Genomic DNA, 26487 nt, shown 5'->3' on the forward strand with positions numbered 1-26487 from the left:
TATTGTAACCATTCTGATAGATCCCTCATACGGAAACAGAAAGGAAAAAAGATGGCACAAAACAGAGCACATAGACACATAGCTGATCACATACAGAGCAAGCATATGAGCTACTCCGGCTCTGTGAACACGACCACCAACAACAAGTGGTCTTCGGCAGTTTTTGAGACTGGTGCTTCCGTTCTCACAAAGATCTCGAGATTCAGTCGAAAATTCAGACATAACACAATTGCACCGCCGATAATGCACGACATATCAAAACAGATTAACAAATGTGTAATGCTCACGGTAGTTGCAGAATCTTACAACTTCCAGCAAAGTAATAATAATGTAGAAAAAGCACCACCAAAAAGAAGAAAAGAAGTGCAAAAAGAAAAACCTCCCAGAGCAAGATATGAAATGCAGAAATAGGCCTCTCACTAAGTTAAACAACAGATATAGCACTACAGGTTCAACTTGGCTACATGGTACTACAAAAATAATCTAGGGAACAACGAACAGATCAGATCAGATACATAGTACATAATGAAGTATAGGAGCTAGGTCTAGCCTAACTTGCAGCCCATTTCGATTTCCCTTGTCTGAGAAGGTTATAATGGAGCTTCCTCCGCTTGTTTGACTTGTGGTTCCCAAAACCTGTGGTCTTCGGCAGCTTTCGAGATGGTGGTGTTTCCCTCTCAAGCTCAGGTTCTTTTCTCCAGTTTGCTCAAGGATATGCTTTCTGAACTGGCAATATTAAAGTCTCTGAATATTGATGTCGTTGATACGTCATCAGTTCTGCAGTTTCGTTACAAATTGGCGTCATATTGAGAAACATCAAAACTACATGTCAAAGAAAGGTTGATGCATAAATCCATCTGTAAATACAAGTGCTCTAGTGAATATGCTGTCCATGGCACAACCCTTTATATGCCGTACTGGCAGGATTCAAGAGATCAAGCTGAATCTAATTGTTATCAGTAGTTTGAAAAAAAAGAACTGACATGAGATCATAACTAAATGAAAATTTTCCCATTATGTACGAAACTCCTACAGTTTTTAATTCCATGAACCCATAACTTAATGAAACAAAAAAGTAAAATGCAATCATTCTTCACTACACCATGACAATATACACTTCTATATAGTTCCTTTGAAAACATATATGATATTTGAGCACTTCAAAAGACATGTCCAACTCAACGAAAAAGCTAGAGCCTACATGTTTCCTTAACATGCCGATTACCATAGTGGCCCATATTCACCGATGATAACTAAATGTCAATTACCATAGTGGCCCATATAAATAAAAAAAGTAAGTAAGTATCATAGCATACCAGTAAAGGACATGCTAGAGCATTGTCGATGCTTCCATCTCCCTGAATCATGAGTATGAGACTCCGAATCATCAGGGAAGCTGGAGAAATGCAGAATGCAAAAAATGGAACAAGCAAGAGGAGTAAGGAGACAAATCATGGCACAATGTGAGCAAAGAAAAGGCGATCTGCAAACTGGCCTTAACATAAGGGCCCTCTTTTGGAACAAAGAATCTCAAGAAATTTCAAAGCAACAACTCAATTAATGCGAAAATGAAAAAAAAATACATGTACAATGCACCAGACAGGGACTATGAAAGAAATCCAATTCAAGGCAGTGCTATGTTGACACCATATGAGCAAAAGCTACCCTGTCAACATAGCCAATAAATATATGGAAAACACTGCTAATCATCCGGCGGATCGCATGCATTGCGTCGTCCGGGCACGCGACCATCGGATCAAATCCATCGAGCAAACTCATTTTCGTCTGCCCCACTGCATTATCCTCTTCCTCGTCTTCTCCCCACGGGCGGCCCTCAATGCTGCCATCCTCCGTGGGCGTTGCTGCAGAGTGCCCACGCCGCCACCGACGCAGAGAATGAAGGTAAACACATCAAAACTCTAAGCCTTGCGTTAGGAGCTGCGCCCATATTAACATGTAGATTGCACAAATGTTGGCTCCACATATGAACTTCTGTGAAAAAATATATCTAACACTATTTCGAATTAACAATTGCTGCTACCGAATGGCGGCTTAAGTATAAATGCAGCACTAAGAGAATATCAATGTAGGACCTGACATCATCGTCGTCACTATCAAACATGATATCCTTAGGCTCCAACATCATCATAAGCATATATACTCGTTTGATTGCAAATATGTGAGTGAATGCAATAGAGGATTGATTGTCAGCAAGAATGCTTTGTTAAATCTTGCGCAGCACTAATTAATCACACGAAAAAAGGGATGCAGAAGGTTTGAAGTGGCTAAATTCTGATCCCAAATGGTCAGGCAAAAAACATGGAGCTGCGGGAGGGGTGCACACAAAGAGAAGAACATGGAGGAATAAAACCCTGAGAGCGGAAACTGCTGCAAGCCTATAAGCATATAAAATATCAGGTATGTGATAGTTTTGGTATCAGAAAAGATGAATAACACACAAAATCATGTTAGAAGTTATTAAATATCAGATATATGGAAAACGCTTAATTGCAGCATGCCGGACATTTTGTAAGTGATAATATGATCATCTGTCAGTGCTAACGAATTCAAGTCTTCTTTAACTAAGTTACCACTGCAATTTCTAAGTGACAAAGCAAAGAGCATGCGAGTAGGGAAATAACATCGGCAACAAAAAAAACTGCTCTCCTGCATTACAACTGGACGGTTCAACCAGTGGGGCAGTGGAGGTAAACATGGCCGGGTGTTCAAGTTATTTTTCAGCTTCTACTTTACTGCTAGAACTACACTTGACAGACTACAATGAATGGATACACCTTCAATCATGTGTGTTTGTGATGAACAAGCAGAACTGTATCAGAATTAAGAATGGAGTAAGGAGAATAGGAGATAGGTGACCTGAGTTGATTGCTTGATCCCCTCATGGTGGGGACGGTGGAGATTTCTATCGTCACAAGGTCCAGGGAGATGCTAGCAGATGGTACAGTTACATGGAGAACTAATAGTTACCATTAGCGTATCAGGGACATGAATAGTTCTGTAGTAGGATCCTCGTGACCTGGCACAAAAACAAATAACGCACAAAATAAACAAACAGCCAGGGGCTTCATTATTAGCCTAGAACTGGAAGACATTTAAACTTTGTTGCTGGTTTCAGTAACAGAGGCAAATATATGTAATTTGTGGGTGATGCAAAAATTGTCACATCAAGAAGAAAACATATGTGTTCATTATCAATACAGAAGAGAGGAAATGTGACGATGTACCTTGTTGCCTGGTGCTTGATGTGGAGGATCAGACCTGAATTATTTTCACAGTTTCCTACTTGCTCCCTTCCTATTCCACCAAACAGAGAGAGCCATTCCTAGGAGGAGAGGAAGAAGTCGATCCTAAACTGACAGAAAACAAACCGAAGGGCATTAAGACATGATTATAAAATTAGACAACCACCTCCACCCGTGAAAAAAGACAAGCATGATGGAATAGAGGAGAAGAGAGGTGAGTGGGATAATCATACCTACAGATGGTTGTTGTCGATGTCTGTGAATCTCCTGGATAACCAAACTGTAGTGGCTCAGAGAGTTTCTGAACATGACCTAACACCAGTTGATAAGGTAGTAATGCAGGGGTACCTAAGGAAGACCTCACAGTCGATTCACAGCTGCCAGAACACTTCCAGGTACTGCCTGCATCATAGTAATATTATCATCAGCCAAAATTAACCGTGACGCAAAATTACACACATCAGCGATGTGTCGACCAACTACACCATTGAATCAACCATTTGGTTTTCGAACCATATAAATAAAGGGCGCATTAAAATAAATAGCACATTAATTCATCCATATAGTCAAGCTTTACACATCACATATATAAATAACTCCAAATGAGATTTGTTTTACACAAATCAGCTTGCTAAATAGTAGCTTCAGTTGTTATTCTAGTTAGTAGTAGCAGCAAGTAGCTGGGTGTCCGAAATCTAGAGCTTCATACTCACCGGTTGGAATTTCTTGCATGTGAACTGCATGCATATGCAAAAGCTCTAGATAGTAGTAGCAACTGGGTGTCTGAAATCTAAAGCTTCATACTCACTGGTTGGAATTTCTTGCGTGTGAACTGCACGCACATGCATGACTTGCTGCTGCAAAAATCAAAGACGTTGAAAAACAAGATGCATCAGATACCAAAGGCTAAATCAATCAATATAATGAACCTGAAACTCATAGAGTAAATAGTCACAAGGACAAAATGTTGCAAGGACAAGGCTAAAACAACTTCAATTTCAATATGTTCCTGAGATGCACATTTCTTTAAGCAAGGACACAATATTGCAGGGAATGTTCGCAAATTACTAAGTATTTACTCCACAAACTATTCTTTTGTATTGAAGGACTGAGGTCCATTACGTGGTTCTTGCGATGTGCTTAACATTATCTGTCCATGGTGAGGAAATAAAACTTTGTTACTCATCTAAGTATACCAGACTAAATGTAACACTTCGAAATTTAATGAATGTCCTACTTCTACAACCTTTCATCTCATATATTTTGCACCGCGAAAACATATATATCCTTAGCAGGTAGCCAAACAACCAATAATCTAAAACCAGCTCAGACCGACGAAGGCGACGGAATACGTAAACATAACCTGAGCAATATAATCACAGAATACAAAGCTTGACGAGTAAGATAAATCACACGTTAGCAGCATGAGTGCAGGCTCTTATACCTTGGTGGAGGTAGTGTCATTCTGGCGCAGCGGCGACAGGAAGGGTACCTACAGAGGACACGCATAAAATCATATATTTGCTTTTGAAGATGAATCAGATACTACAAATTTTGTACTACAACATAAAACATAAGTTATCATTTGTATATAGTCCAAATACACCTTGCATATAGAAGTAGCAAAGGGAGTGAACTATGAAGAGGCAAACCTGGCATATTATCTCACTGCATCATAAGCAGAATATTTGAACTACATCAGCAAAATAAAGAAGTCAGAATACACATAACAAATGTAAAAAGGGAAAAAATTAGTAATCATTGTATTGCCTAAGTATTATTGGTACAGATTTGAAAATTACTATGATATTAGATGTCAACATTCTCACCTCAAATAGAGTATGACCAGCTGCCAATCCAAGTTCATGACGGAGGTAATGGCGGTCACTCGATGCAGTGACGCTGCTATTCAATAAACCACAAGAAGGCCAAGAAGATAGTTGCTTGTCGTGCTCCATATCCAACAGAAGGGTTCGACATGACCAAAAAGACCTATATCAACATCATTCAGAGGAAGTGATCAACATCACCATAGGGGAACCAATCCTTTTTTTAGCAGCTCACCATGCATAGACCTTTCCATCGTCTGGGTATTGGATCATGGACGAGCTCCTCAAGGCGAGCGCCACCCTGCTCCGTGCGCCCTCATGCATCGTCGTCCTGCTGCGAGCTACTGTGGCCATCCGTCACCCTCCTCCGGGACTCCCGCCCGTCATGTCTGCCATTAGAGCAAGATAATTCCAACAACAGTGAAAAATATAGCTAGAAAAACATTAATTACCGCTACAAATATGGCATTGTAAGGTAAGGAAATAATAATCAGCACTGAAACTATAAAAGTAATGGTACATCATGAAGATGAGTTATACCGTGGTAGATATTAGCATAGTACACACTTGGGTGAGTGCTACATGGGCAATGTCCAACCAATATTCAGAGAAATCAACAAACGCCTGCAGAAAAAAAAAGGTAGAGCTAGCTAGGATAATGCGAACAAAATGAACACACTCATACAAGGAAAACAGAGAGCGAAGTATACCTGAGCAAGGAAGAAGCGCAGCTGAGTTGAGACCTTTCCAGAGCAGCTCGAACCGTGATTTCTATAAAATTAGATGTGGATCTCATCTCCTGCAGCAAAAGATCGTTCAATTAGATGTGGATCTCATCTCCAGCAGCAAATATCTTTCAATTAGATATGGATCTCATCTCCAGCAGCAAAGATTGTTCAATGGCTAAAAGTGGAAAACAAACTCAACTAGATGGATTAAAAGAAGAAGGAGAGGGGATCCCGGACGGCCGTAAGGAACGCCACTGAGCCTCGAGTCCTCCCCGGGTTGGCTCCTTGCAACCCAAGGTCGTAGAGGACAAGAAGAAGGGACACCCAACCCTAGCTGCGAAATCCAAATTAAATTAGAGGCGGAAATCCAGGGAGGGTGGAAGAAGGGAGAAGAGGAGGTGTTGGTTACCGGCGTCGCTGTAGATGTAGGAGGAGGAGGACGTAGCCGGCGTGGAAAGATTCGCTCACCTTGGCTCACCATTGATTCACATCGCCCGATCCGGCGCTCCGACGCACTAGAGAGGGCGACCACCCTGTGGGGAGAGAGAGAAGACCGCTGGGGCGGCGGCTGATGCGGCCACGGCCTGATGCCCGCGACCGGTGGCTACCATGGCCTCCTGGCGCTCTACGCAGCGGCCCGAGCGAGGCACGAGGCGGCGGCGCCCGCGCTGCCTCCCGACCATGCTTCTCCAACGCTCGGAAGAGGAGCGGCGAGGTCGATGCGCGGTCCACTGTGCTCCGACCTCCTGGGCGACCTGAGTTGGGCAAAATGGGAGGAGGAGAGAATGCGGCGGATTGGGGAAGACAGGAGGAAGCGGAGCCAATCGTGGTGTCTAGGTTTTCAGCTTAGGCAAGAGAAATGACAGACTCACAGCACGAGCCCTCTTGCCTCTGCCACGCGACCCCACTCAAAGAAGACCCCAAATTTCATAGACTTCTCAGCACAGCGCTAACGTGAACGAGGAAGAGGTAAAATGGACGGTGGTCAATCGCTGCGGGAGGCAAAATTTACTGTCCAGCACCGATCGGACGACCAACGAAGGTTTGCCCCTTTGGATGCCCTGGTTGGCCGGGTAGTCTAGGAACATTTATAGAAGTAATTCGTGCATTTTCTGGAACTAACCTATTAACAAGATGCCGAAGTGCCAGTTGCTGTTTTCTGCTGTTTTTGGTTTCAGAAATCCTAGTAACGAAATATTCTCGGAATCGGACGAAATCAACGCCCAGGTTTCTATTTTGCTCGGAAGCATCCAGAACACACGAGAAGGACCAGAGGGGGGGGGCACTGGGCCCCCAGACCATAGGCCGGCGCGGCCCAGGCCCTAGCCGCGCCGCCCTATAGTGTCGGTGCCCCTTCGACCTTCTGACACCGCCTCTTCGCCTATTTAAGGGCCCTCGACCTAAAACCTCGATACGGAAAAACCACGGTACGAGAAACCTTCCAGAGCCGCCGCCATCGCGAAGCCAAGATCTGGGGGACAGGAGTCTCTGTTCCGGCACGCCGCCGGAACGGGGAAGTGCCCCCGGAAGGCTTCTCCATCGACACCGCTGCCATCTCCACCGCCATCTTCATCACCGCTGCTGCTCCCATGAGGAGGGAGTAGTTCTCCATCGAGGCTCGGGGCTGTACCGGTAGCTATGTGGTTCATCTCTCTCCTATGTACTTCAATACAATAATCTCATGAGCTGCCTTACATGATTGAGATTCATATGATGATGCTTGTAATCTAGATGTCATTATGCTAGTCAAGTGAATTTTACTTATGTGATCTCCGGAGACTCCTTGTCCCACGTGTATAAAGGTGACAGTGTGTGCACCGTGTGGGTCTCTTAGGCTATATTTTACAGAATACTTATTCACTGTTATGAATGGCATAGTAAAGTGCTTATTTATATCTCTTTATGATTGCAATGTGTTTGTATCACAATTTATCTATGTGCTACTCTAGCAATGTTATTAAAGTAGTTTTATTCCACCTATACGGTGTAATGTGCAACCGTGTTAGTACTTGGTTTATGCTATGATTATGATCTCTTGTAGATTATGAAGTTAACTATTGCTATGATAGTATTGATATGATCTATTCCTCCTACATAGTGTGAAGGTGACAGTGTGCATACTATGTTAGTACTTGGTTTAGTCGAATTGATCTTTCATGCACTCTAAGGTTTTTAAATATGAACATTGAATTGTGGAGCTTGTTAACTCCGGCATTGAGGATTCGTGTAATCCTACGCAATGTGTTCATCATCCAACAAGAGTGTAGAGTATGCATTTATCTATTCTGTTATGTGATCAAAGTTGAGAGTGTCCACTAGTGAAAGTCTAATCCCTAGGCCTTGTTCCTAAATACTGCTGTCGCTACTTGTTTACTACTGCTGCGTTACTACTGCTGCGTTACTACTGCTGCGTTACTACTGCTTGTTTACTGTCCTGGGCAAAGCACTTTTCTGGTGCCGTTGCCACTACTCATACTTATTTATACCACCTGTATTTCACTATCTCTTCACCGAACTAGTACACCTATTTGGTGTGTTGGGGACACAAGAGACTTCTTGCTTTGTGGTTGTAGGGTTACATGAGAGGGATATCTTTGACCTCTTCCTCCCTGAGTTCGATAAACCTTGGGTGATCCACTTAAGGGAAACTTGCTGCTGTTCTACAAACCTCTGCTCTTGGAGGCTCAACACTGTCTACAGGAAAAGGAGGGGGCGTAGACATCAAGCTATTTTCTGGCGCCGTTACCGGGGAGGAAAGGTAAAAGGTACTCACACTCCGGATCTCGGCTACTAAGCTATTTTCCGGCGCCGTAAGTACTCGAAGCTATTTCCTTTAGATCCTGCAATTGCATCTTTTTATTTCTTGTTTACACTAGTTTGGCATAATGGACAAGAATGAGCTTATTATTCTATTTCCTGATTTAAAACATGGATTGTTTGATGCGAAAATTAAAAAACCTATGGAATCTTATTTGCATGCTGGTAGTAATATTAGTATGAACGCTTTGAACACCATTGTTGATAATGATATAGAAAGTTCTAAGCTTGGGGAAGCTGGTTTTCATGATCTTTTTAGTCCCCCAAGCATTGAGGAGAAAATTTTCTTTGATGATACTTTGCCTCCCATATATGATGATTATAATGATAGTGGTCTTTTGGTGCCACCTACTATGGAGAGTAATATTTGTTGTGATTATACTATGCCTCCAACACTTGATGAGAATAATAATGATAGCTACTTTGTTGAATTTGCTCCTATTACAATTAATAAGAATAACTATGCTTATGTGGATGAGACTCATGATAAGAATGCTTTATGTGATAGTTATATTGTTAAGTTTGCTCATGATTCTACTGAAAGTTATTATGAGAGAGGAAAATATGGTTGTAGAAATTTTCATGTTACTAAAACACCTCTCTATGTGCTGAAATTTTTGAAACTACACGTGTTTTATCTTCCTATGCTTGTTACTTTGCTCTTCATGAACTTGTTTATTTACAAGATTCCTATGCATAGGAATCATGTTAGACTTAAATGTGTTTTGAATTTGCCTCTTGATGCTCTCTTTTACTTCAAATACTATTTCTTGCGAGTGCATCATTAAAACTGCTGAGCCCATCTTAATGGCTATAAAGAAAAGAACTTCTTGAGAGATAACCCATGTGTTATTTTGCTACAGTACTTTGTTTTATTTTTGTGTCATGGAAGTTGTTTACTACTGTAGCAACCTATCCTTATCTTAGTTTTGTGTTTTGTTATGCCAAGTGAAGCCTCTAATCGAAGGTTGATACTAGATTTGGATTTCTGCGCAGAAACAGATTTCTATCTGTCACGAATCTGGGCTATTTTCTCTGTAGAAAAATCAGAAAAATATGCCAATTTACGTGCGTGTTCCTCAGATATGTACGCAACTTTCATTAGTTTTGAGTTTTCTGATCTGAGCAACGGAAGTATTTATTAAAAATTCGTCTTTACGGACTGTTCTGTTTTGACAGATTCTGCCTTTTATTTCGCATTGCTTCTTTCGCTGTGTTGGGTGGATTTCTTTGTTCCATTACCTTCCAGTAGCTTTGAGCAATGTCCAGAAGTGTTAAGAATGATTGTGTCACCTCTGAACATGTGAGTTTTTGATTATGTACTAACCCCTCTAATGAAGTTTATGAGAAGTTTGGTGTGAAGGAAGTTTTCAAGGGTCAAGAGAGGAGGATGATATACTATGATCAAGAAGAGTGAAAGCTCTAAGCTTGGGGATGCCCCGGTGGTTCACCCCTGCATATATCAAGAAGACTCAAGCGTCTAAGCTTGGGGATGCCCAAGGCATCCCCTTCTTCATCGACAACATTATCAGGTTCCTCCCCTGAAACTATATTTTTATTCCGTCACATCTTATGTGCTTTACTTGGAGCGTCTGTATGCTTTTATTTTTGTTTGTGTTTGAATAAAATTGGATTACATCATTCTTGTGTGGGAGAGAGACACGCTCCGCTGTAGCATATGGACAAGTATGTCCTTAGGCTCTACTCATAGTATTCATGGCGAAGTTTCTTCTTCGTTAAATTGTTATATGGTTGGAATTGGAAAATGATACATGTAGTAATTGCTATAATGTCTTGGATAATGTGATACTTGGCAATTTTTGTGCTCATGTTTAAGCTCTTGCATCATATACTTTGCACCCATTAATGAAGAAATACATAAAGCATGCTAAAATTTGGTTTGCAAATTTGGTCTCTCTAAGGTCTAGATAATTTCTAGTATTGAGTTTGAACAACAAGGAAGACGGTGTAGAGTCTTATAATGTTTTCAATATGTCTTTTATGTGAGTTTTGCTGCACCGTTCATCCTTGTGTTTGTTTCAAAATAACCTTGCTAGCCTAAACCTTGTATCGAGAGGGAACACTTCTCATGCATCCAAAATCCTTGAGCCAACCACTATGCCATTTGTGTCCACCATACCTACCTACTACATGGTATTTCTCCGCCATTCCAAAGTAAATTGCTTGAGTGCTACCTTTAAAATTCCATCATTCACCTTTACAATATATAGCTCATGGGACAAATAGCTTAAAAACTATTGTGGTATTGAATATGTACTTATGCACTTTATCTCTTATTAAGTTGCTTGTTGTGCGATAACCATGTTCACTGGGGACGCCATCAACTATTCTTTGTTGAATTTCATGTGAGTTGCTATGCATGTTCGTCTTGTCTGAAGTAAGGGAGATCTACCACCTTATGGTTAAGCATGCATATTGTTAGAGAAGAACATTGGGCCGCTAACTAAAGCCATGATCCATGGTGGAAGTTTCAGTTTTGGACAATATCCTCAATCTCACATGAGAATAATAATTGTTGCTACATGCTTATGCATAAAAGAGGAGTCCATTATCTGTTGTCTATGTTGTCCCGGTATGGATGTCTAAGTTGAGAATAATCAATAGCGAGAAATCCAATGCGAGCTTTCTCCTTAGACCTTTGTACAGGCGGCATAGAGGTACCCCTTTGTGACACTTGGTTAAAACATGTGCATTGCGATGATCCGGTAGTCCAAGCTAATTAGGACAAGGTGCGGGCACTATTAGTATTCTATGCATGAGGCTTGCAACTTGTAAGATATAATTTACATGATACATATGCTTTATTACTACCGTTGACAAAATTGTTTCATGTTTTCAAAATCAAAGCTCTAGCACAAATATAGCAATCGATGCTTTTCCTCTATGGAGGACCATTCTTTTACTTTTATGTTGAGTCAGTTCACCTATTTCTCTCCACCTCAAGAAGCAAACACTTGTGTGAACTGTGCATTGATTCCTACATACTTGCATATTACACTTATTATATTACTCTATGTTGACAATATCCATGAGATATACATGTTACAAGTTGAAAGCAACCGCTGAAACTTAATCTTCCTTTGTGTTGCTTCAATGCTTTTACTTTGAATTATTGCTTTATGAGTTAACTCCTATGCAAGACTTATTGATGCTTGTCTTGAAGTACTATTCATGAAAAGTCTTTGCTATATGATTCACTTGTTTACTCATGTCATATACATTGTTTTGATCGCTGCATTCACTACATATGCTTTACAAATAGTATGATCAAGGTTATGATGGCATGTCACTCCAGAAATTATCTTTGTTATCGTTTTACACCTTTCGGACGAGCAGAACTAAGCTTGGGGATGCTGATACGTCTCCGACGTATCGATAATTTCTTGTGTTCCATGCCACATTATTGATGTTATCTACATGTTTTATGCACACTTTATGTCATATTCGTGCATTTTCTGGAACTAACCTATTAACAAGATGCCGAAGTGCTAGTTGCTGTTTTCTGCTGTTTTTGGTTTCAGAAATCCTAGTAACGAAATATTCTCGGAATCAGACGAAATCAACGCCCAGGTTCCTATTTTGCCCGGAAGCATCCAGAACACACGAGAAGGACCAGAGGGGGGGCACTGGGCCCCCAGACCATAGGCCGGCGCGGCCCAGGCCCTGGCCGCGCCGCCCTATAGTGTCGGCGCCCCTTCGACCTTCTGACGCCGCCTCTTCGCCTATTTAAGGGCCCTCGACCTAAAACCTCGATACGGAAAAACCACGGTACGAGAAACCTTCCAGAGCCGCCGCCATCGCGAAGCCAAGATCTGGGGGACAGGAGTCTCTGTTCCGGCACGCCGCCGGAACGGGGAAGTGCCCCCGGAAGGCTTCTCCATCGACACCGCTGCCATCTCCACCGCCATCTTCATCACCGCTGCTGCTCCCATGAGGAGGGAGTAGTTCTCCATCGAGGCTCGGGGCTGTACCGGTAGCTATGTGGTTCATCTCTCTCCTATGTACTTCAATACAATAATCTCATGAGCTGCCTTACATGATTGAGATTCATATGATGATGCTTGTAATCTAGATGTCATTATGCTAGTCAAGTGAATTTTACTTATGTGATCTCCGGAGACTCCTTGTCCCACGTGTGTAAAGGTGACAGTGTGTGCACCGTGTGGGTCTCTTAGGCTATATTTCACAGAATACTTATTCACTGTTATGAATGGCGTAGTGAAGTGCTTATTTATATCTCTTTATGATTGCAATGTGTTTGTATCACAATTTATCTATGTACTACCCTAGCAATGTTATTAAAGTAGTTTTATTCCTCCTACACGGTGTAATGTGCATCCGTGTTAGTACTTGGTTTATGCTATGATTATGATCTCTTGTAGATTATGAAGTTAACTATTGCTATGATAGTATTGATATGATCTATTCCTCCTACATAGTGTGAAGGTGACAGTGTGCATACTATGTTAGTACTTGGTTTAGTCGAATTGATCTTTCATGCACTCTAAGGTTATTTAAATATGAACATTGAATTGTGGAGCTTGTTAACTCCGGCATTGAGGATTCGTGTAATCCTACGCAATGTGTTCATCATCCAACAAGAGTGTAGAGTATGCATTTATCTATTCTGTTATGTGATCAAAGTTGAGAGTGTCCACTAGTGAAAGTCTAATCCCTAGGCCTTGTTCCTAAATACTGCTATCGCTACTTGTTTACTACTGCTGCGTTACTACTGCTGCGTTACTACTGCTTGTTTACTGTCCTGGGCAAAGCACTTTTCTGGTGCCGTTGCCACTACTCATACTTATTTATACCACCTGTATTTCACTATCTCTTCGCCGAACTAGTACACCTATTTGGTGTGTTGGGGACACAAGAGACTTCTTGCTTTGTGGTTGCAGGGTTAAATGAGAGGGATATCTTTGACCTCTTCCTCCCTGAGTTCGATAAACCTTGGGTGATCCACTTAAGGGAAACTTGCTGCTGTTCTACAAACCTCTGCTCTTGGAGGCCCAACACTGTCTACAGGAAAAGGAGGGGGCGTAGACATCACCCGCTACCATTCGTTGACAACAACAAACACCTCTCAAAACTTTACTTTTATGCTCTCTATATGATTTCAAAACTTAAAAATCTCTAGCACATGATTTAATCCCTGCTTCCCTCTGCGAAGGGCCTTTCTTTTACTTTATGTTGAGTCAGTTTACCTACTTCTTTCTATCTTAGAAGCAAACACTTGTGTCAACTGTGTGCATTGATTCTTACATGTTTACCTATTGCACTTGTTATATTGCTTTATGTTGACAACTATTCATGAAAAGTCTTTGCTATATGATTCATTTGTTTACTCATTGTCTCCATCATTGCTTTGAATCGCTGCATTCATCTCATATGCTTTACAATAGTATTGATCAAGATCATGTTGGTAGCATGTCACTTAAGAAATTATCTTTGTTATCGTTTACCTACTCGAGGGCGAGTAGGAACTAAGCTTGGGGATGCTTGATACGTCTCAAACGTATCTATAATTTCTTATGTTCCATGCTAGTTTTATGACAATACCTACATGTTTTGTTCACACTTTATGTCATTATTATGCATTTTCCGGAACTAACCTATTAACGAGATGCCGAAGTGCCAGTTCCTGTTTTCTGCTATTTTTGGTTTCAGAAATCCTAGTTAGGAAATATTCTCGGAATTGGACGAAATCAACGCCCAGCATCTTAGAATTCCACGAAGCTTCCAGAACACCCGAGAGCCACCAGAGGAGAGCCACAGGGGACCCACACATGGGGCTGGCGCGGCCAGGCTAGGGCCCGTGCCCCCCTATTGTGTGGCGGCCCCGTGGCCCCTCCGACTCCGCCTCTTCGCCTATAAGATGCCTCCTGACCTAAATCTTCGACACGGATTGACGAAACACCAGAAAACCTTCCAGAGCCGCCGCCATCGCGCAACTCCAATTCGGGGGACAGAAGTCTCTGTTCTGGCACCCTGCCGGGACGGGGAAGTGCCCCCGGAACGCATCTCCACCGCCATCTTCACCGCCATCGCTGCCTCCATGATGACTCTCCCGAGGCTAAGGGCTGTACCGGTAGCTATGTGGTTAATCTCTCTCCTATGTACTTCAATACAATGATCTCATGAGCTGCCTTACATGATTGAGATTCATATGAGCTTTGTATCACTATTAGTCTATGTGCTACTCTTGTGATGTTATTAAAGTAGTCTATTCCTCCTTCACGGTGTAATGGTGACAGTGTGTGCACCGTGTAGTACTTGGCGTAGGTTATGATCATAATCTCTTGTAGGTTATGGAGTTAATTATTACTATGATAGTATTGATGTGATTTATTCCCCCTTCATAGTGTAAAGGTGACAGTGTGTATGCTATGTTAGTACTCGGTTTAAATTGCAAAGATCTATTATGCTCTAAAGGTTACTTAAATATGAATGCCGAATGTTGTGGAGCTTGTTAACTCCGGCATTGAGGTGCTCTTGTAGCCCTACACAACGAATGGTGTTCATTATCAAACAAGAGTATATGTAGCACAAAGGAAGAGAACTTATTTATTTATGTGATCAATGTTGAGAGTGTCCACTAGTGAAAGTATGATCCCTAGGCCTTGTTTCCAAATACTGCAATCATCGCTTGTTTAATGCTTTTACCGCATCTTTACTTCTGCAATATTACTACCATCAATCGCACGCCAGACAAGCACTTTTTCGCGCCGTTACTACTGCTCATATTCATTCATACCACTTGTATTTCACTATCTCTTCGCCGAACTAGTGCACCTATACATCTGACAAGTGTATTAGGTGTGTTGGGGACACAAGAGACTTCTTGTATCGTGATTGCAGGGTTGCTTGAGAGGGATATCTTTGACCTCTTCCTCCCTGAGTTCGATAAACCTTGGGTGATCCACTTAAGGGAAACTTGCTGCTGTTCTACAAACCTCTGCTCTTGGAGGCCCAACACTGTCTACAAGAATAGAAGCACCCGTAGACATCAATGAGGTGATGATCTTGAGGGGGTGCTGGAGTCAATGATGGTCGTCTCCCTCTTCAGATATGATCTCCTCTATTCTGGGGCGAATGGTGGCTGCTGCGTTGCGTTTCTTCTGTTGTGTCCTTCACGAAAGATTCTTGCCTTAATATGGGAAGGAAACGGCGTGCAGTGCGAGCGGGCGGTACGATCGGCCTCGCCTGTACAGGTGCCCGCTAGAGTCTCTGCTGTGCCCGGATGGAATTGGCCTCAAAAGGAAATCTTCTTATTTCGTTGCAATCAGCTCATAATTAAATGTCCTAGGATCCTCCATAAATGATGGTTTCCTGAAATACATAACTCAAAAAAAGGTTTTGCCTGGATTGCGATATTAACATTAGTAGAAACACAAAATCCAATGAAACCAAGTGGTAGATAGTGAAGAATCCGTAGTAAAAAACATCAAAATTGGAGCTATCACTGCCCTGTCGCGTTGACCGAGCTCACTGGCCCACGTGTGATTGTGCGCTGGTATCGGCACTACCGGCCCACCTATGACAGTACTACCGGCCCATGCCGCAAACCCCAACGGGCAGAAAAACAGGGCTCCTTTTTAATGCATCTTCCTCTCTCTTTTTGCTATGCTTCTTCTCCCCCTCTCTCTCTCTCTCAAGATCCTCCACCATTGTTGTTGATCTTTGAGCTTGAGATCTTTCTCCCCATCCAATGATTCTTGCATCTATTTGAGAGAAAGTTTGAGGAGATGTAGATCAACATTTTGACCAAACCAAATCATCTCCTTGTGAGTAAATCTTTGGGATCTAGATCTTGGAGAATTTTGTGTTCTCCTATTTGTTCTTCCTCTCCTATTCCCCCAATATCTTTTTTAGCTTTGTTGGAATTTGAGAGAGAAGGATCTGAGCATCTTTGTGGTTTTCTTACCATTGTATTTGGTGCATCGGTTTGACTTCTCCGCGATGATACGTGGAGGTGCAAGTTCGTGAGATAGTACCTTCGGGAGCTTGTTCCCGGAGCTTGTTCCTCTTGGGTATTTGGTCCCTAGACGGCTTAGTGGTCTTTGTGGTGTTCTTGGGGACTGCAATTAAGTTGTGGAGATTCTTCAAGTATAAGACCTCTGTGGCGGTATATTGGGAGCCTCCAATTAAGTTGTGGAGATTTCCCAAAGCTTTGTGCAGGTACGGTGACCACCCTTAAGGTTCCATAGTGGATCGAGGTCTTCCCATGTGGTGGGAAGGCTCGAAGAGAATATGGTGAGAACTTCATAGCGTTTGGAGTGCTTTGTCCTCCATACCGCTCTAACAGAGACTAGCACTCACAAGATTGTGAACTTCAGGATACATTGTCATCTCCGCGTCACCTCAATTATTCTATACCTGAGCTATTTACTTATGCACTTTACTTTATGATAACCTTTGTGCTTGAAGTTATATATCTTGCTATCATATAGTTGCTTGTCTTGCTTAGCATAAGTTGTTGGTGCACATAGGTGAACCCTAATTATTACGCACTTGTTAAGCCATATTCGTAAAAGTTTTAAACCACATATTCACCCCCCTCTAGGCGGCATCCGTGTACTTTCAAGTGTTTTCTAAAAACTTCATATAAGCAGTGTTCTGTCACACTTTTGTTTAATAGTCAGACCATCACATGTTTTTTTATCAAATAGATAAAAATAAAGTTAAATATTGCACCAGCAAAAAGTCTCGACTTGCGTCGATCTTATTAGATCTAGCTTTTATATGGGTTTGGTTGATTGTTTTGCCAACTTCATAATATTTAATACAACTATATTATCAAGCAGAACAAATTGTGTTTACAATCAATTTTGGTAAAACCCCTTCCTTCCAAGAACCCCAGCACAAATGTTTTAGATAAATGATAAACGCTTCCCAAATTTTATTAGAAGTATTATTAACAAATGAATACTCCATCCGTCCCAATTATAAGTCATGTAAGGTTTTTAGCACAAAAATTAGCGCAAGATAATTTGGCCTCTTTTGCCTCTAAGAACCAAATGAAAAGCAAGGAATGTGCAAACGGTAAACCCTAGAACCTTGGCAAAGAACTCATACTACCAATATAAATCTACTCCCTTCTCCCCATTTGGCATCACAACACCAAAAAGGAATAAAGAATAGGAGATGCTAGCATGACCCCGCTAGAAGAAACGGCAAGGATGATCATCCTCCAAAACGTATTCCTCCTCTTCCTCCTTTCTCTCATCTGCAGTTCCTACACCTTGGGAAGCGCTTGAAGAGACATGATCAACTGGCGGCATTGGAGGCATTGGGTAGCCGTCCAGAGGCGAAAAAATCATTCATAGGATGCATCACATAGTGGTTGTATTGAAATGTATCCATCTCGGGACCATCTTCTTGAGTTGGGGGAATTCTTGGAGCCAAAGAACTCATTTTGTCTCCTAATAGTCTCTTGGCTCAACTCTAGAGCCTTGTGGTTCACATTGTAGGAGGAGCGACACACTTCTTAAAGACGGTTGAAAAAATCTAGCCGCTCCACTTGAAATCTTGGAACCTCCACGAAGAGAGCTATAAGAACAAAGTGGATCATGGCTAGCCTGGTGCCATGCTCATGTGGAGACATACATCTCAGGAACATCTGCAATGGTACCATGAAGTTTGCAAGCAAGAAATTATTGAGAGACTCTCCACAGGTGAACTCCGGAGGTACGATGCATCTTGTTGATAAACCTTTTCACGAAGGTACAATAGTTGGGAGTCATGCGACTCTCCATGGTCCTCTGATCTCACCATAAATATAGTCACAACAATTAATCTTTAATTGGCGTTGAACATGGAAATAGTATATGAGCTTGAGAAGATGCATGCGGTAATTGACCAAGTCTCCTGCCTTGCTCACAAGATTCCCACATAAATTCTTTGCATAACTGTGGTAAAAATAGTACATGCCTGAGATACTTGGTGGCTTATACTTGGGGTTTGGAGGATAGTAGAATGCAATGTTGCTAGAATACTTGGCCTTCTCCGAATACATCTAAATACCTCTATCCCTTGCTCCACCAAAGCCCAAAGCATCCAAAAAAAATCCTCAAATTGCCTGAAAACTATTTATTACCGGTCATCCAAGTCATAGTGCGGACACCATCATCATGGAAATAGACTTTGCAGAATACATGATGTCAGGGTAATAGTTGTTATAGTTGTGATCCAAATTCAGTAAGAAGGCCAATGATAGAGCGAAGTAAGGCCCGTCCTCGGGAGGCATGGGCCGAACAAGGAGAAAAGAAACTATCACTCCTAAAATTGGGCCGAACAAGGCTTGAGCGAAACGACAGAGTTCTGCAAGTATTGTAAGAAAAGTAGAAAACTAATCACAACACACTGATGATTGTTGGAAGCTGCACAACAAGGAGAAATTAAATGATACCTACTAACCAAAACACAAATCTTATGGTGGTGTTAAGGTTGTTGTTATTTCCAGTAATAATTCAGATGGTGAATGCCTCACTGTTTTAATTGCATGTGTTTCTTGTAATGATGAGTGGATACATTATACAGAATGTTCTTTTTATACTTTCTATAACAAAGTTTGGTTCGGTTCATATGAGTTTGTAAAGATCGGAGATTTTGTGGGGGGGGTGGGGGGGCGGTGAAATCCATTATCATATTGTTGGCATTCATTTAGTTCGGATCAGGACACATGATGACATGACACGCACATTGACTAGGGTGAAACACATACCCACCATGGCAAGAAATTTGATCTCCATCACTCCCTTTATGTTGATGGGTACAAGTACGCTGGTGGGCGTAGAGTTCTAAAGGTATCAAAATGTTCTCTCATTCACATGATATGTGATATGAATTATGTAAAATTATATGTTTTCAGAGGTAGCACTTTGCTTGGCATTCTTGTTGTTGTTATTCCTTATGACATGGTAAAACTCATATGTGCATATGTGTATTGGGCATATGAATGAAAGAATTGCGCAAGAAAGACATGTTGGATGGATGCAACATCAGTAAGTTGGAATTCTATGAGCACTGCATTTTTGGTAAGCATAAGAGGGAAAAATTCAATGCTTCCGTTCATACCACCAAAGTGATTTTAGATTTCATATCACTAAAAGGAATTTTTGATTTCATACCGTTAAAGGGATTTTAGATTATGTGCATGCTAATGGCGGGGACCTTCCCGCAAGACTTCTATTGGTGATGCAAATTATAAGCTTACTATTATTGATGGTTACTCTAGAAAAGCATGGCCTTTCTTTATGAAACATGAATCTAATGTGTTTGATACTTTTAGAAAGTAGGAAGTAATGGTAGAGAAGCAAACTGAAAAAGAAAGTAAATTTCTCTATTGTCAATGGGATGGAATTTTGTTCTACTAAATTTAATGATTACTGCAGCAATGAAGGCATTGTCAGGCACCATACCATCACATATACTCCTCAACAAAATGGTGTGGCTCTGTGTATAAACAGAACCATCATCTCCAAGGCTTGATGCATGCTTTCAAATTTTTGCATGGGTAATTTTTTGGGGGCAAAGCAACCTACACCACATGTTACTTGCTAAACAGGTCACTATGCATTCCACTTGATAAGAAAACTCCCATTAAGGTATGGTCATGTTAACCTGCTAAGTATTCATAGTTGGAAGTTTTCGGGTGCACTGCTTGTGCACCTGTTGATAATGGAAAGCTAGATCCTAGGATTGTTAAGTGTGTGTTCCTTAATTATAGTTCAGGAGTTAAGGCATTAAAGTTATGGAATCTTGAAACTAAAAAGGTTTTGATGAGCCATAATGTAGTTTCTAATTAGGATTTTATGTTTAACTACATATGTTTCTGATGCTTTTGATATTTCTGATGTTTTTGATGATGAGCAATAGAAGATTAGTGTGTAGGTGGAGCACATGGAGGAGAAAGTAAATGAGGTTGCTAAAAATAATAATGATAATATTGATGTTCCACATTCAACACCTCTTTTGCGGCAAACAAATAATTTCGTTGATGTTAATAGACCGAGTCATAACAAAGATCCACGTTGTTCATTATGCTTTGAGTTGTGCTGAATAGGTGGCGAACAATTCTGAACCTGCTACATATAATGAAGCCGCTGCATCCATAACGACCGGAAGTGGATTTCTGATACACAATAGGAGATAAAGTTGCTTGAGAAAAAAGACACATGGGATGTTGTGCACTTACCTGAACAAAAGAGGGATGTTAGCTGTAAGTGGATTTTCAAGAGAAATAAAGCTTTGTCTCCTAATAACCCTCCAAGGTTTAAGGCAAAGTTAGTAGCAAAAGGTTTCATCTAGATTCCACATATTGGTTATGATGATGTATTCTCTCCGGTTGTCAAACATAGTTCAATTAGTGCATTTTTTTGGGTACCGTGGCTATGAATGATCTTAAGCTTGAGTAGTTAGATGTGAAGATTGCTTATCTGCATCGAGAACTTGAGGATGGGATATACATGGACCCTTCTATTTTTGTTGTGCTCGATAAGAAGGATCTTGTTTGCAAGTTATAGAGGCCCATTTATGGTATAAAATAGTCTCAAAGACAATGGTATAAAAGGTTTGATTTATTTGTGCTTGCACATGATTATAAGAGATCTCAATATGATAGGTGAATTTATATCAAATTTGTTAATGGATCACCTATATAATTGATGTTATATGTTGATGATATGTTAGTTGCTGCCAAGAGCTAGAAAGAGATCACTACTTCAAAGGAACAATTAAGTAGTGAGTTTGATATGAAGGATGTTGGTGCTGCTAAGAAAATTGTAGGTATGGTAGTTTATTATTTTTTAGTCAACAAAGTTACATTAAGAAAGTCCTTCAACGTTTTAATATGCTTGATGCTAAGTTTGTTGGTACTCCTATTGCTCCTCACTTTAACTTGTCGGCATTGCAATGTCCTAGTTTTGATAAAGGTTTATAGTACATGTCACGAGTTCCATATTCTAGTGATGTTTGTTCCTTGATGTATGCCATGGTTTGTTCTGATCCTGCTTTATCATGTGCTATGAGTTTGGTCAGTCGATACATGGCTAATCCTAAAAAAAAATTGTAAAGTTGGTCTGTGGATTTTCAGCTACCTTTATAGCACATCCAATGCTTGCTTGAAATTTAGCAAGACTGGTGAGGGGACTCACTGGGGATGTGAGTTGGAAGGCAACACTGCAAGCAGTTGTTGTGAAATTTACTACTGAGACTGGATACATTGTTATTGCTAAAAAATGAAAAGAATTTGTTCGGTTGAAATATTTTGCTAAGCTTTGTAGAGATGATTCTTGAGTTAATATGTTTTGTGACAGTTAAAGTGTCATATAGTAAGCTAGAGATCAAATATTTCATGAGAGAATGAAGCACATTAATATCAAATAGTATTATGCTCGTAACATTGTTGCACAAGGTAATCTGGTGGCTGTGATGACAAAACCAGAGCTTCGCTCAAGCTTAACTGGTAACTGTTTAGTCTAATCAGTTGTTCGCGTTAGAATTTTTTTATTTTGTAATTCAGGATATTGTTAATGTTCATGCTAAAGGATGGAAAATTTGTATTAAGATGGAGTATGTTGAAATAAAGTTGCGGAGAGTGAAACTATAACAAGGAAGGTTTGTGGAGTATACTATTCTTTTTTTTTCGAATAAGTAGTATTCGACTGCTCCGGTCCTTGGAAATTAGCATGCATTTTCTTCTACTACTAATAATACAACTGTCAGGTTCACATCCGTGGCGTTAACACAACTGTCAAGACGGTAGTACAGAAATGATGAGCAGAGGCGCCTGGGATATGATCCCCTCGCCAGCTCCCAGCTGGTTAAAACCGATTCCGCGGCGCTGATGTCGTGAAAATCATCATGTCGAACTCGTGAAACTATTTGAATGGAACACCATGCATCAACCCGGCCGCTCTCATCACAACGTCGGATTAGTAGAATAACCCACCAACCCGCATCTAATCCCTCACAGGGCTGTTGATTTGCCGGAAGGAAGCAGTTGCCCGGGCGATAAACTAGGACTAAACAAGAACCTCGAGTCTCTTCTCTAATCAAACACATAAAAGAACCGTTTCCTTGGGATCGTCACTAACCCATGCCATTGCTAGTTAAATGAGGAGGGGGGAGCTCATGCTTCCGTCGCGTGCGTCTCCACCATCTCGACATGTTGTTACCGTGCCCATCTCACCGGAGCCCCACTATATGTATGCTGGTACCACCACCCTGCGGTGATCTCATCAGGGGGCACCAGAGGTTGGTGCTGGTACTTGTAGCTCGAGTTCGATCGGTCACCATTAGGAAGAAGGTGCCGGGGATGGGGCGGCCACCGTGCTGCGACAAGGCGAACGTGAAGAAGGGGCCGTGGACGCCAGAGGAGGACGCCAAGCTGCTGGCGTACACCTCCAACCATGGCACCGGCAACTGGACCTCCGTTCCCCAGAGGGCAGGTCGTCATCTTGCTTTACAGCGCTGGAATGCGGCTGGCCGGACTTTGCCATCGAAATGGTGTCGAGTGTGCATGGTTTTTGGCTGATATGTTCCATCATTTCATGGATGCAGGGTTGAAGCGGTGCGGGAAGAGCTGCCGGCTGAGGTACACCAACTACCTGAGGCCAAACCTGAAGCATGAGAACTTCACGCAGGAGGAGGAGGACCTCATCGTCACCCTCCACGCCATGCTCGGAAGCAGGTGCCTCTGCAATTTACTTTCCTCCATCATCATTCAATCATCTTGTCATGACTGTTGTCCAAGCTTGTTTTGGATCTCTCAATGATACTACTACACAACTAAAGTTCAGATCTTAATTAGGAGTACTGTAGTAACCTTGCAATCATACATAACCTGAGACGTTTTGTATCTTACACTAGTATTTCTGAGGTTCAGTACAACCTAGAAAGCATCCCAAAGAATCATAATTTTCCTATGATTTGGTCTAGTCTAACAGGGTTATTCGTTTTGCAAAAAAATTGACAAACAAGCTATCTCGAGTAAACATTGATGTTTCATATAAGAATGATCAATTACAGCCTATACCGCACCCACAAATATCAGTATTGTTTTGGATGGATAATTTTTTTCTATGAATTTTCAGCTTGTTACAAATTTGGGTATAAATTTAGAGAACTAATATGCGTTACCGAGAATAGCTGGTGGAATATGCAACAAATTAGGGGTAGAAGTGGTGGAAACCGCAAAAATATCGATCCACGAAAGCTGAGTGAAGAGAGTGGAAACCTCAATTTCCTCTAGAGAATCAGCCGATTTCTCACGTGCATACCAGAGTTGGCGTTCTACTTCAGTCAAAATTTTATTCCAGTCGTTCGTAACAATCGAACAGAATTTACTACTGTGACTTGTGCCATGTTTTCAGTGTTCTTCTGAATATGATTTCCTACCAGAATCTAGTGAAAGTGTTGAAAAACGAATGAAGATTTGAATTGCATGCCTTCTGAAATCTGAACTGCGCTTGTCTTTGTAAGAAAATTTTGCGAAAGACACATTGAACACTAACACGGCAGTGTACGTGTATGTATTCTTGGCGCATGCAGGTGGTCTCTGATCGCGAACCAGCTGCCGGGGCGGACGGACAACGACGTGAAGAACTACTGGAACACCAAGCTTAGCAAGAAGCTGCGGCAGCGGGGCATCGACCCCATCACCCACCGCCCCATCACCGAACTCATGCAGAGCATCGGCACCCTCGCCATCCGCCCTCCGCCCACCGCCGCCGGCGCCTCCTCCTCCACTTCCTCCTACTTCCCCATGAACCCAGCGGAGGCGCCGGCGTTCCACGACGATGTCCCGTACCACCACGCCCTGCACCAGCAGCAACAGGTCATCACGCTCCTCGACGCGGACGCGCCAGGGGTTGCGGCGTCGCCGGACCACCATCAGCTCAAGTGGAGCGACTTCCTGGCCGACGACGCCGCGGCGCTCGAGGCAGCGACGCCGCAGGCCGTTCTTGGCCAGTACCAGGAGGCCGCGGTGGCTGTTGGCGGAGCACGCGCGTACGGAGACATTGTAGACGGTACCGCCGCTGATGTCGGAGGAGGCGGGGAGGACAGCGCGGGTTCGGCCTTCATCGACGCGATGCTGGACAGTGACAAGGAGATGGGTGTGGACCAGCTCATTGCCGACCTTCTCGCCGACCCAGCGTACTACTACGGCGGTGGCTCCTCGTCGACGTGGGGCTGTTGAGTAATTAACCAGAGGTTACATTAGGACCGATGGCTTTTAGGCTTATATAGGGTATTTCGTTTGATTCTAGTACCATGAACTTTGTTATGGGTGCATCCCAATCGTTGATGAGCTGAAAACGCATGCGCTCGTGCTCTTATTTGATGTCTTTGTGGCAAATAAACGGGCAGGATTAGTTGGGGAATAGCCAAATGGCGATCCTCATCATAGAAGCGTTTGTCAGAATACAACTGCGGAGTGGAGAGTGAAACTGAAGCGTTTGATTGTGTGTGTTTTTTTGTTTGGATTCCGTTACTTATCTCTGTATGTAATCGTTTATGGTGCTTGGCTGTTCGTGGACCTAAAATTTGGCTTCAAATTTCCAACCGGGCTTACGCGGAAACCATGACACCAATCTCCATCCAGTGGGGCTAACAAAATTAACTCTCTCTGTCTCCGGCCTGTGAATATCCATGGCCCAAAGAGATAAAGATAGGACACAGGAATACATGATCCTCTAAAAAGCAAATAAGTCAAGGATACAGTGGCATCTATTCTAAAAAGAGGTCGAATATATGCTGATTGTGTGGATTTGATATCTACAATTGGAAGTGTTTCTTTTAAACATAGGATAGGCGTCGATTGAATCCCCCATTCGGGATAGGTGGCCGCTCTGCTTGCGGTGTACCCGAGTGGGCGGAGGAGGGGGGGGATCAAATCTCCCAATCGGGACAGACGTCGATTGAATCCCATCGCCGACATGACAGCCATGGCGGCTCTTGTGCTCGGCATCGACTTCGATGCGATGGATGAAGGCATATCTAAAATTGGCATGACAACCGGGTTAATTGGCCATGCCATGTCGCTGACGTAGCCGGATTCGTAGTCGCGTGTCCAACCGTTACATGAGGACGTGTGAATTTCACTTGAACAGGAGAGGCTTCATAAAAAAAGGGCGATTTGACCTTTTCTCTTGTGACAGACTAAAGGGTGCTTTAGGAGCCAAGAAATTGAAACAACCTATTTGTTGGAGATATGCCCAAGAGGCAATAATAAAAGTGGTTATTATATATCTTTATGTTTATGATAAATGTTTATATACCATGCTATAATTGTATTAACCGAAACATTGATACATGTGTGATATGTAAACAACAAAGAGTCCCTAGTATACCTCTTAACTAGCTTGTTGATTAATGGATGATTAGTTTCATAATCATGAACATTGGATGTTATTAATAACAAGGTTATATCATTGTATGAATGATGTAATGGACACACCCAATTAAGCGTAGCATAAGATCACGTCATTAAGTTATGTGCTATAAGCTTTCAATACATAGTTACCTAGTCCTTATGACCATGAGATCATGTAAATCACTTATACCGGAAAGGTACTTTGATTACATCAAACGCCACTGCGTAAATGGGTGGTTATAAAGGTGGGATTAAGTATCCGGAAAGTATGAGTTGAGGCATATGGATCAACAGTGGGATTTGTCCATCCCGATGACGGATAGATATACTCTAGGCCCTCTCGGTGGAATGTCGTCTAATGTCTTGCAAGCATATGAATAAGTTCATAAGATACCACATACCACGGTACGAGTAAAGAGTACTTGTCAGGAGACGAGGTTGAACAAGGT

At 42.0% G+C, this 26487-nt stretch overlaps 1 protein-coding gene and 3 long non-coding RNA genes across 4 annotated transcripts; 1 reads left to right on the plus strand and 3 right to left on the minus strand.

Moving 5' to 3' along the window:
* Positions 1-244: 244 nt before the first annotated feature.
* Positions 245-2874, minus strand: LOC127348977 (uncharacterized). The gene is made up of 2 exons (XR_007880050.2): positions 1317-2874; positions 245-777 (listed from the first exon to the last, which is right to left on the minus strand). It is a non-coding gene; the product is annotated as an uncharacterized lncRNA (long non-coding RNA).
* A 29-nt stretch (positions 2875-2903) lies between these two features.
* On the minus strand, positions 2904-5208 carry LOC127348978 (uncharacterized). Its single transcript, XR_011756855.1, has 7 exons — positions 5093-5208; positions 4916-4956; positions 4708-4755; positions 4072-4120; positions 3497-3665; positions 3246-3373; positions 2904-3037 (listed from the first exon to the last, which is right to left on the minus strand). It is a non-coding gene; the product is annotated as an uncharacterized lncRNA (long non-coding RNA).
* A 121-nt stretch (positions 5209-5329) lies between these two features.
* On the minus strand, positions 5330-6265 carry LOC127348979 (uncharacterized). Its single transcript, XR_007880052.2, has 4 exons — positions 6230-6265; positions 5803-6154; positions 5633-5716; positions 5330-5481 (listed from the first exon to the last, which is right to left on the minus strand). It is a non-coding gene; the product is annotated as an uncharacterized lncRNA (long non-coding RNA).
* Positions 6266-22978: 16713 nt separating this feature from the next.
* On the plus strand, positions 22979-24862 carry LOC127347720 (myb transcription factor 42-like). Its single transcript, XM_051373883.1, has 3 exons — positions 22979-23111; positions 23224-23353; positions 24214-24862. The coding sequence occupies exons 1-3, from the start codon at positions 22979-22981 to the stop codon at positions 24860-24862; spliced, it is 912 nt and encodes a 303-aa protein (XP_051229843.1).
* Positions 24863-26487: the final 1625 nt, after the last annotated feature.

Source organism: Lolium perenne, chromosome 4 (genome assembly GCF_019359855.2).
Source record: "Lolium perenne isolate Kyuss_39 chromosome 4, Kyuss_2.0, whole genome shotgun sequence".
In the NCBI taxonomy this organism is placed as follows: Eukaryota; Viridiplantae; Streptophyta; class Magnoliopsida; order Poales; family Poaceae; genus Lolium; species Lolium perenne.

What these genes read in the sequence shown, in the direction of transcription:
- LOC127347720 (XM_051373883.1), top strand. Translation starts at nt 22,979, where the DNA reads ATGGGGCGGCCACCGTGCTGCGACAAGGCGAACGTGAAGAAGGGGCCG. An exon ending in CTCCGTTCCCCAGAGGGCAG is followed by an intron (nt 23,112 to 23,223) that starts GTCGTCATCTTG and finishes TCATGGATGCAG; the next exon opens with GGTTGAAGCGGTGCGGGAAG. An exon ending in CACGCCATGCTCGGAAGCAG is followed by an intron (nt 23,354 to 24,213) that starts GTGCCTCTGCAA and finishes TGGCGCATGCAG; the next exon opens with GTGGTCTCTGATCGCGAACC.